Source organism: Capricornis sumatraensis, chromosome 15 (assembly GCF_032405125.1).
Source record: "Capricornis sumatraensis isolate serow.1 chromosome 15, serow.2, whole genome shotgun sequence".
NCBI lineage: Eukaryota > Metazoa > Chordata > Mammalia > Artiodactyla > Bovidae > Capricornis > Capricornis sumatraensis.
The window spans coordinates 36931408-36948776 of record NC_091083.1 but is presented as its reverse complement, the minus strand read 5'-3'; the positions used below and the strand labels follow the sequence as shown (position 1 = coordinate 36948776).

At 37.2% G+C, this 17369-nt stretch overlaps 1 protein-coding gene across 5 annotated transcripts in view; it reads left to right on the top strand.

The window, feature by feature from the left end:
- The window catches only part of ZEB1 (zinc finger E-box binding homeobox 1), a 199453-nt gene that overhangs the window by 154373 nt on the left and 27711 nt on the right, over window positions 1-17369 (top strand). For 2 of the 5 annotated variants that reach the window (XM_068987006.1, XM_068987004.1), the window contains one exon: window positions 12353-12412. The exons of 2 other annotated variants lie outside the window; for them this stretch is intronic. In XM_068987006.1, the coding sequence (XP_068843107.1) occupies window positions 12353-12412 (60 nt within the window). Of the gene's footprint in view, window positions 1-12349; window positions 12413-17369 lie in introns of all 5 variants that reach the window. One more of the 5 variants, XM_068987008.1, reaches the window with a different exon arrangement.

Genomic DNA, 17369 nt, shown 5'->3' with positions numbered 1-17369 from the left:
TTATGAAGGCATATCAAGAGACACAAGAGCTAACTTGAAGGAACTCCCCATGGCCAAATCTAGAACAATTTTGGCAGCAAAATAAATGATAGTACTGGATTATAATCTAGGAAGTGAAGTAAATATCAATGCATCCACATGGATAAAAATACTTAAATACATGGAGGAGAAGGGAAAGCTCTTCTTATAGTATAATTCTAGTTGTAAATTAAGAAGTAATCAGGGGAGTGGAAAATCGCCATTAGGCAAACACCTTGGTAATTGTTGTGGGCAAGAGCCGTCGATGGTTGCTAAAGTTAGTGGGTGCCAGTAACATGAGAAAAAAGATACGTGCATAATCTCAAAGTATTTCCCCACTAGATAATTATAAAGAAAGGAATAATAACTGGTATAAAGAAACCTGACAGATAGCATCTTAACCAGATGATGAAGGTTCCTCAGGTCATGCTGACACCATGCCTTGACTATTATAAATAATGCTTCAGTGGACATGGGAATACAGATATTTCTTGAGACAGTAGTTTCTTTTCCTTCAGATACATACTCAGAAGTAGGATTTCTGGATCACATGGTAGTTCTGTTTTTAATTTTCTTGGGGAACCTCCATACTATTTTTCATAGTAGCTGCACCAAGGTTACATTCCAAACAGTGCACCAAGGGTTCCCTTTTCTCCACATCACCAACACCTTGTCTGTTTGACGACAGCCATTCTAACAGGTGTGAAGTGGTATCTCATTATGGTTTTGATTTGCATTTCCCTGATGATAAGTGATTTTGAACACCTTCTCATGTGTATTTCTTTGCCGTTTCTATGTCTTCTTTGAAAAAAAGAAGAAACAGTCTATTCGGGCCCTTTGTGTGTGTGCTCAGTCACTAAGTCATGCCTGACTCTGCAACCCCATGAATGGTACCCTTCCAGGCTCTTCTGTCCATGGGATTTCCAAGGCAGGAATACTAAAGTGGGTTGCCATCTCCTCCTCCAGGGAATTTTCCCGACCCAGGGATCAAACCCACGTCTCCCACATTGGCAGGTGGATTCTTTACCACTGAACCACCAGGGAAGCTCATTCAGGTCCTTTGCCCATTTTTAAGTCATTACTTGCTTTTTTACTATCAAGTTGTAGAAGTTCCCTGTGCATGTTGGATATTAACCCCTTTCACTTGTATGCTTTGCAGATGCTTTTTTTTGCTGCACAGATTGCCTTTTCATTTTGTCGATCATTTCTTTTGCTGTGCAGAAGCTTTTTTAGTTTGATGTATGCCTTTATTTTTTATTTTTTTAACTTGTGTTTTGGTGTCATATCTAGAAAATCACTGCCACGACCAATGTCAGGGAGTTTTTTCCCCTGTGTTTTCGTCCAGGATTTTTATGGTTTCATGTCTCACATTGAAGTCTTTAACCTGTTTCGAGTTAATGTTTGATAGTGATATGAGATAGGAGTCTAGCTTCATTCTTCTACATGTGACTGTCCAGTTTTTCCAGCACCATCAATTGAAGAGACCACCTTTTGCCTACTGAGCTTTCTTGGCTCCCTTGTCAAGTATTAGTTGACTTTAGTATATACATGGGCTTATTTCTGGGCCTTTGATTCTTTTCCATTAGTCTGTGTGTTTTCAATGCCAGTACCACATGTTTTTATTACTATAGTTTTATAGTATAGTTTGAAATCAGGAAGTGTGATACCTGCAGCTTTGTTCTTATTACTCAAGATTGTTTTGGCTATTCAGGATCTTTTGTAATTTCACATAAATTTTAGCATTTATCATTTATTTTCTGTTTCTGTAAAAAATGCTATTGGAATTTAGATGGGGATTGCATTGAATCTACAAATAGCTCTGGGTAGTATGGATATTTAACAGTATTAATTCTTCTAGTTCATGAACACAAGATATCTTTCCACTTATTTGTGTTTTCAATTTCTTTCATCAGGGTTTTACAGCTTTTTAAGGAAATTGTGTTTTAATTTATTTTTTAATTGGAGGAAAATTGCCTCACAGCATTTAGTGCTTTTATTTCCTTGGTTAAATATATTCATAAGTATTTTGTTAGTTTTGATGCTATTGTAAACAAGATTTCATTTATTTCTTTATTTCTGTTTCATATGGTTTTAGTATATAGAAATGCAACTGATTTTTGAATGTTGGTTTTTTTTTTTAATCTGTACAGGTATTCTTTGATTTCTTATATTAGCATTTTATACTTTCAAAATGCAGATCATCAACATGTTTTGAGAGACTTAAACCTCTTTCTTTCATTTTTGAAGGGAAAAACTATTGTGAATATTTTATTTTTAAGTTTCCATTTGTTCATTCTCATTAGGGTTACACGGTTGGGCAATATGATTGAGTTTTGTGTGTTGCCCTTGTATCCTGCAGACTTGCTAGTTCTAAACATTCTTTGGAGATTCTTAAGATTTCTATGTAGACAGTCTTCTCTTCAAATTGGGGTAGTTTTTCTTCCTTTCTAGTCTGTATACCATTTATTTCTTTTTATTAGAAAATGGCAGGAGTGGTGAGAGTGGACATTTTCCCATTCTTAGAAGGAAAGCATGTGGCCTTTTGCCTTAAAGTATAATGTTAACTGTGGGTTTATTGTAGGTGTTCTTTATGAAACTATTCTCATTTCTAGTTTGTTGAGAGTTTTCATCATGAATAGATGTCAGATTTTTTCAATGCTTTTTCTGTGTCAGTTGATATGATCATGTGGTTTTGCTTCTTCAGCCTGTTAACACAGTGAAATGCATTAATGGACTTTCCGATATTGAACCAGCTTTAGATTATCTGGAAAGCCCCTCTGAGTCATTGTGTTTTCATATATTGCTGAATATGATTTGGTAATTTTTTGTTGAGTTTTGTGCCAGTGTTCATGAGAGATACTGGTCTATAGGTTGGTTGGTTTGTTTTTTGTAATATTGTAACATGGTTTTGGTATCAAGGTAATATGGGCCTCATAAAATTAATAGGAAAGTCTTCCTTTCTCTTCTGTTTTCTTAAAAATACTATTTAAATTTAGTGCTGTTCAGTAAATGTCTGGTAAAACTTAAAGTGGAAAACGTGGACCTAGAATTTTCTATTATTTGGAGGATAAGATTTTAAACTACAAATTAAAATTTTAAAACAATTATAGGAATATTCAGATTAGCCATTTGATCTTGGATGACTTGCAGTAGTTTCTAGTTTTTGAGGATATAGTCCACTTAAAAGTTTTCAAATTCATGTCTGTTAAGAGACTTACAAGACTGCTTTAAGGAAAATAGCTCACAATTACATAGCACTTACTGAGTGTCTGGTGCAATGCTAAGCACATACTGTAGTGATTTTATCTTCACAACTACCCTAACTACTGTTATTATCCTCCAAATTTATATTTTATAAACTGATTATGAACTGTCTCACAGATTTCATAATGGACATATAAAATTTTTCATTTAAGTGTAATTACAACCAACCTAATTTCTGGCACATTAAAAATGACATTTTAAAACACCATTCATCTGTGAAATTCATAGCAATTTAATACCTTCATTTAATACTTCCATTTTAAAAAAACATGAATAAGCTCTTCTTTAAGAGTCAGAAATGTATATCTTAATGTTTACTTCTTGAACTCATAGCCCTTTTAATATCTTCTGGCTCTGCAGTGATCCCCTTTTCATTCCTGATATTAGAAATTTATAGCTTCCCTCATTTTTTGTCAGTCTTTCTTAATGTCTGTCATTGTTTTTGGTCTTTTCAAAGAACCTTTTACCATTTTCTCTATTTTTTTCACTTTTATTGATTTCTCTTCTTAATACTTCTTTCTGAGTTTATTTTTGTCCTTTTCTCCCACTGTTTACCATGGTAGCACAGAGTTTTGATTTGAGTCCTTATTTTATAACATAGGCATTTAATAATGTAAATTGCCCTTTAAGCAGTGTTTCTGATACATTCCACAAATGTTGATATTTTGGTTTTCATTTTTCTCTTTGACCCATGGATTCCTTAGAAGTGTGTTAATTTCCAAAGTGTTTAGAAACTTTTTCCCCTTTCTCCTACATATCTAGTTTATATTCATTATGCTAAGAAAACATACTAGGCTGGCCAGAAAGTATGTTGTTTTGGCCAACTCAGTTCTTTAAATTATATTTAATTTGTTAAGTTTTGTTGTATGATCCTGGATGTGATCTGTCTTCCTGAATCTTTTATGTGCTTTTAAAAGGGACCAGGTTGAATGTTCTATAAATGTCAGTTGGTTCTAGTGGTTGTTAATGGTGCCTGGTTCTTTATTTTGTTGCTGACTTTTTCTCTGCTTGTTCTGTCAGTTAATGTGAGGGAGGAGTATTGAAGCTTCCAGTTACAATCATAGATCTGCCTTCTGTTCTCTCCGTCTCCTGATTTGAAGCTTTGCTAGTTTCACACATATTTAAGAGGGTTATATCTTCTTGGTGGATGGACTTATCATTATAATGTTTCTCTATATCTCTGGTAATTTTATTAGCTCTAAAGTCTACTTTAATGTTAAAATAATCGCCCTATTTTCTTTTCATTAATGTTTGCATGGTATATCTTTTTCTATCCTTTTACTTTTAACATACCTATATCATTATATTTGAAATGACTTATTTGTAGAGAGCTATAGATGGAGCTTGGTTTTTAAAATCTCTGTCTCTTAATTGGCTTGTTTAGACCATTTATTTTTAATATAACTTGGTTTTTAGATTTAGGTTTATAATTGTATTTGTTCTTCATTTTTTTCATTTTTCTATTCTTTTCCTGTCTTTTTTGGACCACTTGAATATGGTTTAATATTCCACTTTCACTTATTTATTTCATTTTTGACTGTATTTCTTTATTGATTTTTTTAAGTAGTTGCTCTATGGATCTGAATGTTACATACTTTTCACAGTCTACTTAGAATCAATATTTTACTACCCCAAGTGAAGTACAGAAACCTTGCACCCACGTGGATGCCATTGCCCTCCTTCCTTTATATTGTAGTCATATATGTACTTGTCATTTCTTATATTCTCCTTCATTCCTGACATTTCAAGTTTCCCTCTAATACCATTTCCCCTTCTTTCTGAAGATCTTCCTGTAGCAAGACCTTTTAGATAAGGTCTCCTGGCAGTGAACTCTGCTGCTGCTGCTGCTGCTGCTAAGTCACTTCAGTCGTGTCCGACTCTGTGTGAGCCCATAGACGGCAGCCCACCAGGCTCCCCCATCCCTGGGATTCTCCAGGCAAGAACAATGGAGTGGGTTGCCATTTCCTTCTCCAAGGCATGAAAGTGAAAAGTGAAAGGGAAGTTGCTCAGTTGTGTCCAACTCTTCGCGACCCCATGGACTGCAGCCTACCAGGCTCCTCCATCCATGGGATTTTCCAGGCAAGAGTACTGGAGTGGGGTGCCATCGCCTTCTCTGAACTCTGCTAGCTCTCTTTTATCTACGAATATCTTTCTTTTACCTCCAGTTCTGAAGTATGTTTTCACTGAATGTAAAATTTAGGTTTGAGAGACTTTTATTTTCTTTAGCACTTTAAAACATTCCACTTCCTTATGGAATCCTAAATTTCTTTTTTTTTAATATAAATTTATTTTAATTAGAGGTTAATTACTTTACAATATTGTATTGGTTTTGCTGTACGTCAACATGAATCCGCCACAGGTATACACGTGTTCCCCATCCTGAACCCCCCTCCCTCCTTCCTCCCTGTACCATCCCTCTGGGTTGTCTCAGTGCACCAGCCCCGAGCATCCTGTATCATGCTTTGAACCTGGGCTGGTGATTCATTTCATATATGATATTATACATGTTTCAATGCCATTCTCCCAAATCATCCCACCCTCGCCCTCTCCCACAGAGTCCAAAAGACTCTTCTATACATCTGTGTCTCTTTTGCTGTCTTGCATACAGGGTGATTGTTACCATCTTTCTAAATTCCATATATATGTGTTAGTGTATTGTATTGGTGTTTTTCTTTCTGGCTTACTTCACTCTGTATAATAGGCTCCAGTTTCATCCACCTCATTAAAACTGATTCAAATGTATTCTTTTTAATGGCTCAGTAATACTCCATTGTGTATATGTACCACAGCTTTCTTATCCATTCATCTGCTGATGGACATCTAAGTTGTTTCCATGTCCTGGCTATTGTAAACAGTGCTGAGATGAACATTGGGGTACACATGTCTCTTTCAATTCTGGTTTCCTCAGTGTGTATGCCCAGCATTGGGATTGCTGGGTCATAAGGCAGTTCTATTTCCAGTTTTCTAAGGAATCTCCACACTGTTCTCCATAGTGGCTGTACTTGTTTGCATTCCCACCAACAGTGTAAGAGGGTTCCCTTTTCTCCACACCCTCTCCAGACTATTGTTTCAATCATTGTTCCCTTATATTACATTTTCTCTTACTCTTTTCAAGTTTTTTTTTTAATTTTCAGAGTTAGTTTGATGATATGAGCCTGCATTTGGAGGGCTTTACCCTGCTTGAGATTCAGTTAACCTCTGAACCTATTAATTTGTGAGTGAAGTGAGTGAGTGAAGTCGCTCAGTCGTGTCTGACTCTTTGTGACCCCATGGACTGTAGCCTATCAGGCTCCTCCGCCCATGGGATTTTCCAGGCAAGAGTGCTGGAGTGGATTGCCATTTCCTTCTCCAGGGGATCTTCCCAACCCAGGAATCAAACCCGGGTCTCCCGCATTGCAGGCAGACGCTTTACTGTGTCTTCTGTTAAATTTGGGAAGTTTTTAGACATTATTTTTTCAAAAATTTTTTTCTATATCATTCTCTTCTCTTTCTCTGACTTCAGTGACATGAAAGATACTTCCTTATTATCCTGTACATCTAATACTCTCTTAGTCATTTACTCTGCTTTTCAGATTAGAAAATTTTCATTAATCTGTCATCAAGTTCACTCTTTCCTCTTTCATCTCTATTTTACTATTGAGCATATCAAGTGGGTTTTAAAATTTTTTGTTATTGTATTCTTCTAAAGTTTTCTTTTGATTCTTTTTTATAGTTTCTATTTGCTGATGCAAGTTTGCTGAGACCTTCCTTCTACTCTTTTCAAGAGTGTTCACCCTTAACTTCTTAGAGAACCTTTATAAAAGCTGTCCTGTAATTTCAACACCTGTGTTATCTCAGTGTTGCCACATTTTCCCATTGAAGCTGTGGTTTTCTTGGTTCTTTGCATGCCAAGTAATTTTGGATTGTATCCTGGACACTTTTGAGTATTATCTTAAGAGACCCTTGCTGTTATTTAAATCCTGTGGAGAACTTTTGTGCTTCTGGTTTAGCAGGCAATAATTCAGTGTATCAGGCTGTAAGTTCCAACCAGCTTTTTGTGGGTTGTGGTCCCAATGTAAGTTCCCTTTTCAAGCCTTTGCAGTGCTTTTCAGATCTGTACCATGCAGAGTAATGATCTTATCCCACGCTTCAGTTCTCAGAGTCTGTGATCAGATCCACATGAGGGAAACTTGGGATGCACCCAGGAGTCCACAGACAGCTCTGTGCAGGTGCTTCCCCATGCTCCTCCCTCTCAGTGGTCTCCTCAGTATTTCTAGTTCCTCAGGACTCTCCTGTTCAGTCTTCTGTCCAAAATCCTGGGACTTTACTGCAGTACTTTATGCATACTTCCTGCAGCTGTGACTGTGAGAAGAGCTGCAGGAAGACAGGCAGAGGGAATTCAGTGGACACACGTACCACCCTCTTCAGGCTCTGCTCCTTCAGCTGGAGGAGAAGGTGCCCCTCCCTTGGCTTTTAGGTACCTGGGGGCCCCTGCTTTCACCATGGTCTCTCCCACTATGGGATGACCTAGGGGCTGGGACCCAAAATGAAAGATGGAAAAATGCATATTTCTCCCTTTCCTGCTCCCTAAGCCTAAACTGGAGGGCTTTTCTAGCATACTTCTTCCATGCTTCAGTGTCCACATCCAGCTCTTGAACCGCCCTGAACCCCGGCTGCGGTGGGAGGAATCACTTCCAGCTCAGTGGCCCCCTCTTCTTCCTCTGCCTGCTCTGGTTCACCTTCCGGAGTCTTCACACTGCCCCTCCATGCCTTCTCCCAGGTGTTGTAGCTGCGTCTGGTGGGACATGCAGGTAGCCTATCTCCATGTTCACCAAAGCTGACTTTAGGCATGTTTTTTGTTTACCATTGCCTACATTGACAGGTTTTCCTGGAGGTTGTGAATTATATTTACTGGGAGGTTGATGGACAATTATACCAAAAATAGATTGATACACATGTAGAACCTAGTGGATATAAGAAGGAAAGATGGAGCTGTCTGGAAACATTCTGAAAAAGTACACAGTGAAACAAACATTTCATCCTTAATCAAAGTTTGAATACTTTATGTTTGAATTCAGGAATTTCTCAATGTTTGCTTTTTGGACAGTGTTACTGTAATAGGTTTCTCTCCTGTAACAGGGACAGTGGGGTGGGGCTAGCAGAGAGCAGGGTCAGCGAAGACTTACAAACTGAGAGACATGTGAACTGAGCTTCAAAGAAGTCAGGTTAGTAGCAGTTACTCAGATGAATGGGTAACAGCGTTCTAGCAGAGAACACAGCTTTAAGAAAAAGGCAGGTCTAAATGTGCTTGGTGTGTGTGTCATTGAGAAAAAGACAGGAGCAGAAAAGGAGAATCTGACTCCCTTAGCCACTCATTGTGCCTTCTTAGCCATTGCTTCAAAATATCCCCACAGAAATATGTGTAATTGTTAGAAACACCTTGATATTAATTTCAGAAATCCAAGTTTTAGAATTTAGAACATGTGTTAAATTATCGGTCCTGTACTTTGAATTACCTTATCTCGCCATTGATAGTAAGCATCTACATCTCTAATTAAAATCAACTGCATCTGTCATACTTGTTTTTACTTACTAGGAATTTCATTCTTCAGCAAAATGAACAGGTGCTATCTACTTTGATCTAAATGTGTGCTATTTGCCTTTGACTTTTTTAAAGTAAACTTTCAATTTTGAGATAATTACAGATTCACAATTCATAGTTTTAAATTTACAAATAATACAGGGAGTCTATGCACCTTTTACCCAGTTTCAAATGGTAACATCTTGTAGAACTGTAGTACAGTACTGTTACCAGGATATTAGTGTTGATACAGGTGAGATGCAGAGCATCCATGACCACAGGGCTCCCCACTTGCCTTCAAACAATCCGTCCTCTCCTCCTTTCCCCTCCTCCCCATCCTTAACCTTGGCAACCACTAAGCTAGTCTCCATTTCTGTAATTTTGTCATTTCATTAATGTAATATAAGTGCAATAATGCAGTATGCAATAACCTTTGGGTTGGCTTTTTTCACTCTCCATAATCTTTTGGTGATTCATTGAAGTTGTATGTATCAATAGTTTGTTCCTTTTTATTGCTGAATAGCCTTTCATGACTTACTTCAGCTATCTTTTGCCATTCTTTGAAAAACTGAAGTCTTGTTACTCTGGAGTTTGTCCTTTAGATACTTGCTTTGGTATTTAGACTAAAAGCCAAACCCTCAGGAGCACTCTGGTTTTCCTTCCTAAGTTGCACTTAGATTGGTCAGTCATAATATGTTGACATTATAAAGTCTTACAGGAGAAAAAAAACTTAGGTACAAGTAGATTTAGTTACTTTATTCCTCTTATATTTCTTAAAACTAGAAGTAAGGTCAGAACACAGTAGGGAGAATGCTGCTTGAGAAATATTTAGGACAGCCCCTGTTCCAAGATGCCCTTGTGCTGGTCCCTGGATGGAGCGGGGAGGGACTACTGCAGGCAGTGATTTTTGGCGAGAGGAGGGTACCCACCTGACGGCCCAGCACAAGCACCATTTCTGTTTCATTAGTTGACATGATTTTAGTTGTCGAACAAAAATTCCACCCCCAATAAAGAGGGGATGATTGGAGCCTTCCAGGTTTCAAACTGTGGTAAATAAGCATGGGACCAGATTCTGACATGTTACATTCTCATGTAAGTAGCCTAGATTTCACTCCTGCAGAAGGAATAATTTAATTGAATTGCAAACAGTGTTTAAGTGGAGTGAAGTCGCTCAGTCGTATCCGACTGTTTGTGATCCCATGGACTGTAGCCTACCAGGCTCCTCTGTCCATGGAATTCTCCAGGCAAGAATACTGGAGTGGGTTGCCATTGCTTTAATTGCAAGCAGTAAAGTTAATAAGGTCCAAAATATCATTTTAAACTTTAAAATCAGTGATACCATGGGCTTTCCTGGTGGTCCGGTGTTTAAGACTCTGCGCTTCCACTGCAGCGGGCATGGGTGCAGTCCTTGGTCAGGGAAAGTTCCACATGCCACATGGTACTGAAGAAAAAAAAAAAAAAAAGAAACAAAAACTCCAAAATAAATAATTAAAATCAGTGTTACCTTCCACCTTAGCGAGTCATAGTTCTGCCTGCTTCGGTTTTCATGTGAGGAAAAACAGCGAACACACATATGCAATAATAAATATATTACTATCATAATTACCCACTTGGCACACTGTTTATTATTTTAGGTTAAGTAGATGCTTTGGAGGAAGAGGAAAAAAAATAAACATTGGAGACTTTCAGATGCTTAGCAAATACCAGTGTTTATCATACAGTATTGTTAACACTTGACCAGGGATTTTTAAATTGTCATTTTGCTGATAGCAAATATAAAATGAGAATTCTTCAGCAGAAGTTAATCTCATCATTATCCACTTCAGACAGTGTTTCTTATGCTGATCTAAAGAGGTTTATGCATATTTTAACTATCACATAATGATCATCTTTAAGTAGTAACATAAAAGTTAATGAGTATAGAAAATCTGCCAAATAAATCCACCCAGTAATCCAAGACACTTATAGAAATACATGCTTTAACGTGAGCACAGATTTTACTTGATTAGTGCTATATTTCTCAATTCAGTTACCAAACTTAAGGAAAATCTGAATCAAGATTTTTGATTGACATATTCAATGGGATTTGATTGGAGTGCAGGTAACTACACAGTGTTTTAGTGGGACTTTGTAACCAGTCTTCTGATCATAATTACATTATATACTCTGAAAGCAGTTTCTAACTTCTAGTCTTTTGTATGTACACAGGTTCTTAATAAACTACTCAATGAATAAAACGTACCTAAATATATAAAGTTTACTTTCTGCTCGCCTAAATAATGTGCATATTGACTCTGATCTTATCAGCTCATTACAAATATATAGGTGTCAGAGGTGGGTAATGTGTGTTAGTTGCTCAGTCGTGTCTGACTCTCTGTGACCCTGTGGACTGTAGCTCTTCAGGCTCCTCCATCCATGGGATTCTGCAGGCAAGAATACTGGAGTGGGTTGCCATTCCCTTCTCCAGGGGATCTTCCCGACCCAGGGATTGAACCCATGTCTCCCGTGTTACAAGCAGATTCTTTACCATCTGAGCCCCAGAGAAGGTGGATAATAGACATCTAAAATATTTATTGGCATATAAGAAATGAATCACCAGTCCAGGTTCAATGCAGGATACAGGATGCTTGGGGCTGGTGCACTGGGATGACCCAGAGGGATAGTACAGGGAGGGAGGTGGGAGGGGGGTTCAGGATGGGGAACATGTGTGCACCCGTGGCGGATTCATGTTGATGTATGGCAAAACCAATACAACATTGTAAAGTAGCCTCCAATTAAAATAAATAAATTTAAATTAAAAAAAATAAAATATTTATTGGTACCACTATTATTTAATACTGCTTACTAGTAGAAGAGAGTGAAAGAAAAGGTATAGTCCTTAGCTGTTTGCTCTGGGCACACTGCAGGTTGTCAGGGACTCTGTCTATAGTGAGATAAGCCAGGGTGGAGGAGAGAGCGGGTTTTAGAGCCATTCACACCTGCTTTCATATTCCACTTCCACCGCCCAGTAGCTGTGTGTCTGTAGGCAGGTTCTGTAACTTCTTCAAGCCTCATGTTTTGGTGGGATTTTTTAATTTATAAAGAGATGGTTTATGAAGGTTAAAGGAAATGAGTTGATAAAGCACCTAGCACGGTGCCCAGCACGTAGCAATCTGTGCTTCAGGAAAGAGATGGAAAAGGAATCCTACTGCCTGTAGGTAGAGCTCCTCTCCTAAAAAACAATACCATTAATAAAATCCTAGTGTGCATGTAATTCTAATATATGTAGAAGTCCTGAATATGTAAACATTTTCACTCATTTTGCTTCTCTAAAATCTCTATGAGTTCTGTGAAACTGCTTAATTTCTTTAAAAAGCTTTAGCTTAGTAGGACATCTTACTGTACTTACACAAAGGGGGAAAAAATCCAAATCAAATATAACCTAAAAGTTTCCTTTTCAGATTTATAGAAGTTAAGTGTTGGTGAGAGGGGGGATCTATTTTAATGCTTTTGTTCTTTAATTTTTAGCAGGAAAGGAAGGACAAGAAATCCTGGGGCCGGAAGCTCGGGCAGATGAAGTGGGATGTGCAGGTACTCTTGCCTTTTTCTCAAGCACTGTCATCTTTGAACAGCCTTTTGTGTGACTGGTTTTTGCATTTGTGAGTCCTGCATTTAATCTGTTTCCTCCTCTTTATCTTGCCCCCCTTTAAATGTTTAAGTACCTAGGCATATGGGGCACTGTATGAAAAGTTAGATGTTTATATTCTTTAAAATATACTGCAAGCTTAGATATTCATATAATACAGGTATTCATCTGTAAGGATAACAAATGTAATCTACAGATAATCCACAGAGTTAGTGTTTGAATGATAATTTAAACTTTTATCAGATTTTTACCATAGTTACAGAAATACAGATCTATTTTGAGTTTCATTATTAGTTACCAGCATCTACATGAAATTGCCCACAAGACTAAAAGCAGAAGAGAGAAAAATAAGCAAATATCATGGGTTATCTAGAAACCAGATGAAAATTATAAGTGAACATGTCACAGCAAACAAGAGAATACACTTTTTCTTACCATTTCTGTGATTGAAAAAGGCCAAAATGAAGTTGAAAGTGAAAGTTGCTCAGTTGTGTCTGACTGTTTGCGACCCCACGGACCAGAGTCCATGGAATTCTCCAAGCCAAAATCTGGAGTGGGTAGCCTTTCCCTCCTCCAGGGAATCTTCCCAACCCAAAATGAAGTTGAATTATAGTAAACAAAGAAATTTGCTTCTAGGTGACTATATTAGTACATATTCCCCGAGACTTAAACTATTCCTCTATTATTGAATTCAAATCAGATTTAAGAAGCAAAAGAGTAAGTGCAAATCTTAAATCCAGATATTTCATATGATAATATCCAATATATACTAATACCAGGCACTTATTACTTCTGATAAGGCAGTCTTCGAATGTAAACTTCAAAAAGAAATTCCAAATTATTAAAACATTTCCTCAAAATTCTGTACTTAAAAGTAGTATAATTGTATTCTGTATATTCATTCAACCATAGATTAGATATTTCTATCATATAGTTTTAAATTTTCTTTGTTTCTTCTTTGGCTTAACATTTATAGTTTTTTGTTCTTTGCAGTACATTTTAGGAGTATTCCACAGAGCCTTATAAATCACCTTGTGTTGTGTAAGATGAGTGTATTTTGCAGTAATGTGTCAGAAATCAATTTTTACCTATAAGCATCAGCCCTCCCATACTTGTCAGTTCTATAAAACAAAGAGCAAGCCTTTGTACTCTTACTGAAAGTGCACTCCAAATTAATCAAATAATGGAATATGTGATCATTTATGGTGCCACAGCTGAAGATTTTGTATTCTGCCTTTAACATGGTTGTGTTTAACTTGCGTGAATAATGTATTCAGGTATGCTTATTATCAAACATTTGTCAGGCTGACTTATACATTACATAAAATATTTAAACAATACATTTGTTGTTAGTAAAATAGTGTTAATGAACACAGAAGAATGCTGTTCATTACTCTTCTGTTTAATGTTAAAATGTGACGACTCACGTCACCAGAGTAGTAAAAGGTCTTCTGTAGATTGTTTGCCCTTTGAGGCAAAGTGCCAGCAAAAAAGACACCTAGAGTTCCAAGTTCACAGCATTTTACCTCACAGTCTGCTCTGCAGTACAAAAATGAATCCATGCTTTCAGTTTGAAGTACTGAGTGATACACAATTTCCCTCCTTCCCCCCAAAATAGTCAGATCTGGAAGGCAGTGTAACTGTATATAAGCTAGAGTTCCCGCTGAAATACAGCAGCCCCCCCCCTCCAAAATAGTGAGCCCTGTATGTTACTTCCCTGGCACTCGGGGAGTTAGCAGTAAACAAACGTTTAATCAAACTCTGATAAATGCAGTTTTCAGCAAAGAAGGGTGGAAATGAGATATTAGAGACTTCAGAGCAGTAGCTTTGAAATCGTGTTTCACCTTTGCTTGTGTTAGTTCTTCACTTCCAGGGAATAATGTGCTGACAAAGTAAACAAAACCGTGGCAAGAGGTCACCGTCATTAGTTCAGAACTTTGTCAGCTCCTTTCTCAAGCTGACTTCCTTCTGCAGTTCACGAAGTCAGGAGAACTATAGTCTCAGCTTAGTATTCAGAGAGTGAAAAAGTCACCCAAAACAGCCTTTGTTCTTCTAAGCATCCTTTCCTTGTTTATTTAGCTGATACTTGTGCAAAGTTTCAAAACTGGAGGATAAAGGATAACTATCCTTTATTCTGATGGGATTAAAACACTGATAGCCTCATAAAAATGTTATTTAGCCTTTATATTAAATGATTGTCTCTCTAGCCTTGCTTTGTATAATTTGTGATTATAACTCTACAATTGTACACTTTGACCAATGATTATAAATCCTATAATTCTATACTGTGACAGTTCAGAGTTTTGTCACAAATGAAAAACCAAATTGTCATCATATTCTCTGTATTTGCTCATGTCTTTAATATTTAAACACATGTAATTTATTAGTCTTAAGACTAGGAATTTTGCTTTATAATAGACCTTTTCACCATGTGCACTTCCCAGCACTTTATGTTTCAGGGGTAAAACTGAGGAATGGCTGGTCTTAGCTTGAAATTGGCTTGGTAAGTACAGGCTCATGGAAGCTGTGTACTTTAGCTGGAAAGAGCCCAGCTTTCGATAGCAGACCCCCAGTACTGAGTCATCTGCTCTAGTTCAGCGTTCACCTTGCAGGACTGCTTTGAAGGAAACATAACAGTCACAGAGCACTTACCATGTGCCTGGTACAGTGCTAAACACATACTGTGTTGATTCATTTCGTCCTCCCAACTACCGTAGGACACACTGCTGCTGTCCTCCAGGTTTTATATCATACAGACTGATTAGGTATTGCCTCCCAGGGGTCTGATGGACATATAAAATTCTTCACTTTAGAGAGTACAGTTGACCCCTGAACAACACAGGTTTGAATGATGCAGGCCCATGCATTTTATTTAATAATAAGTACTGCAGTGCATCGCAGTCTGGGGTTGGCCAAGTCCGAGGATGTGGAATCATATACAGTGAGGGCTGACTCTTAAGTTATATGTGGATTTTCCATCACTTGGAAGGTCAGCACCCCTAAACTTCATGTTTTAAGGGTCAGCTATAGTTACAATCTATTGTCTGGCAGATTAAAAATGACATAGAAAGATGGCAATGACGACCCTGTATGCAAGACAGGAAAAAAGACACAGATGTGTATAACGGACTTTTGGACTCAGGGAGAGGGAGAGGGTGGGATGATTTTGGAGAATGGCATTCTATCATGTATACTATCATGTAAGAATTGAATCGCCAGTCTATGTCTGACGCAGGATACAGCATGCTTGGGGCTGGTGCATGGGGATGACCCACAGAGATGTTATGGGGAGGGAGGTGGGAGGGGGGTTCATGTTTGGGAACACATGTAACAATTAAAGATTTTAAACTAAAAAAGATAAAATAAAATAAAATAAAAATGACATTTCTAACATCACATATTTGAAATCCATAGCAATTTAATACCATTCATTTTTTAAATATGAATACTTCTTTGAGAGTCAGAAATGTTACATCATAATGTTTACTCCCTGAACTAATACAGAATTTAATGCTAACCAGTGTATATTTCCTGCTGGAAGATACTTTTGATCAGCTGTCATTTCTTTGCAAGAAAAACATATATATAAATTGAAATTTAACTTTCTATTTAGTTTCCAGGGACTATATGGCCCCTAGATTTTTTTTAATTTATGGATTACTTTATCCTGTGATCACTGATCACAACATACATGACAGATTTTAGTAACTACAGTTTACCTTGAACCACCTAGGGGTTGGGGCGCCAACCCCTCTGCCCAGTCAGAATCCACATACAACTTAGAGTGAGCGCTCCTGAGTACCCAGCTCCTCCGTACACAGAGCCCCTCTGTCTGCGGTCTCACGTCCACGGACACAGCCAACCATGGAGCGTGTAGAACTGTAGCGTTCACTATTGAAAGCATCCGGTATAAGGGGACCCATGCAGCTCAAAACTGTGCTGCTCAGGGGCCAACTACTCATCAAAGTCAGATGTTACTGGAAATGAGATTAAAGGAGCCAAAGCATTTTTCAATTAGCCCATAATCAGTAGTTCAATGTCGCTTATTCTAGAAGAAAAAGTGTAGAGCATTAACTCTGTTCCTGGTTTTTCTTCAGCTCTGAGAGAACTTTATTCTCATAAATAAAAAGATGAAATAAGTTTTGTCACAAGTGATTTATTAAATATCTCAGAACTATAAGCAAAGAATTAATGGTTATCTGTTAAGAAGAATATTTTAATGACTTGTCAATGACCAGTTCTGTTAAATGCTCCTTCAGTTTTGTTGAAAGCAAAAATTGAGAGCCACCTATTTTGCTAAAGGATTTGTTTCTCAGTCACCTGAGTCATTCAGGCCCTCACCTCCTTGGGTGTATACCAAAAGGCTTCACCCATACTTACTTACCAAAGACTAATGAGATCTTTTCTGACTTTTGCTACTTTTTTTACTCTCACTTAGAGGCACCTTGTGGAATATATTCAGAAATGGTTGGGAATATTGAAATATTGCTAATCAGTACCTTTCATCAGTACATTTTTAAATAAAAATTCTTTTAATACCTTAACTAAGTATATTTTGATCAGTTTCTTAGAGCTATAAACTTACTAGTTCATTCAATTTCTGGAAAATTTGTACCTAATAACCTTACTAGTGAAACCAATTATCACTGTTAGACCATCAGCCAAGTCAGACTTTCTGGCAGAAAAATAAAGTGTGTCTTCATTTTTCTGATTAAAATGAATGTGTTGATATACATTTTGAGGAATTTCATAAAATTTTTTCTATTAATATGAAGAAGATATAATTTATAAAGAGGAATGTATAAATAAATACTTCTTTAAAATAGATTATTCAACAATGAGGTTAAGGTTATTTAGATCTAATTTAATTATTATGAGTTATAAAAATCTTTGTCTCCAAAT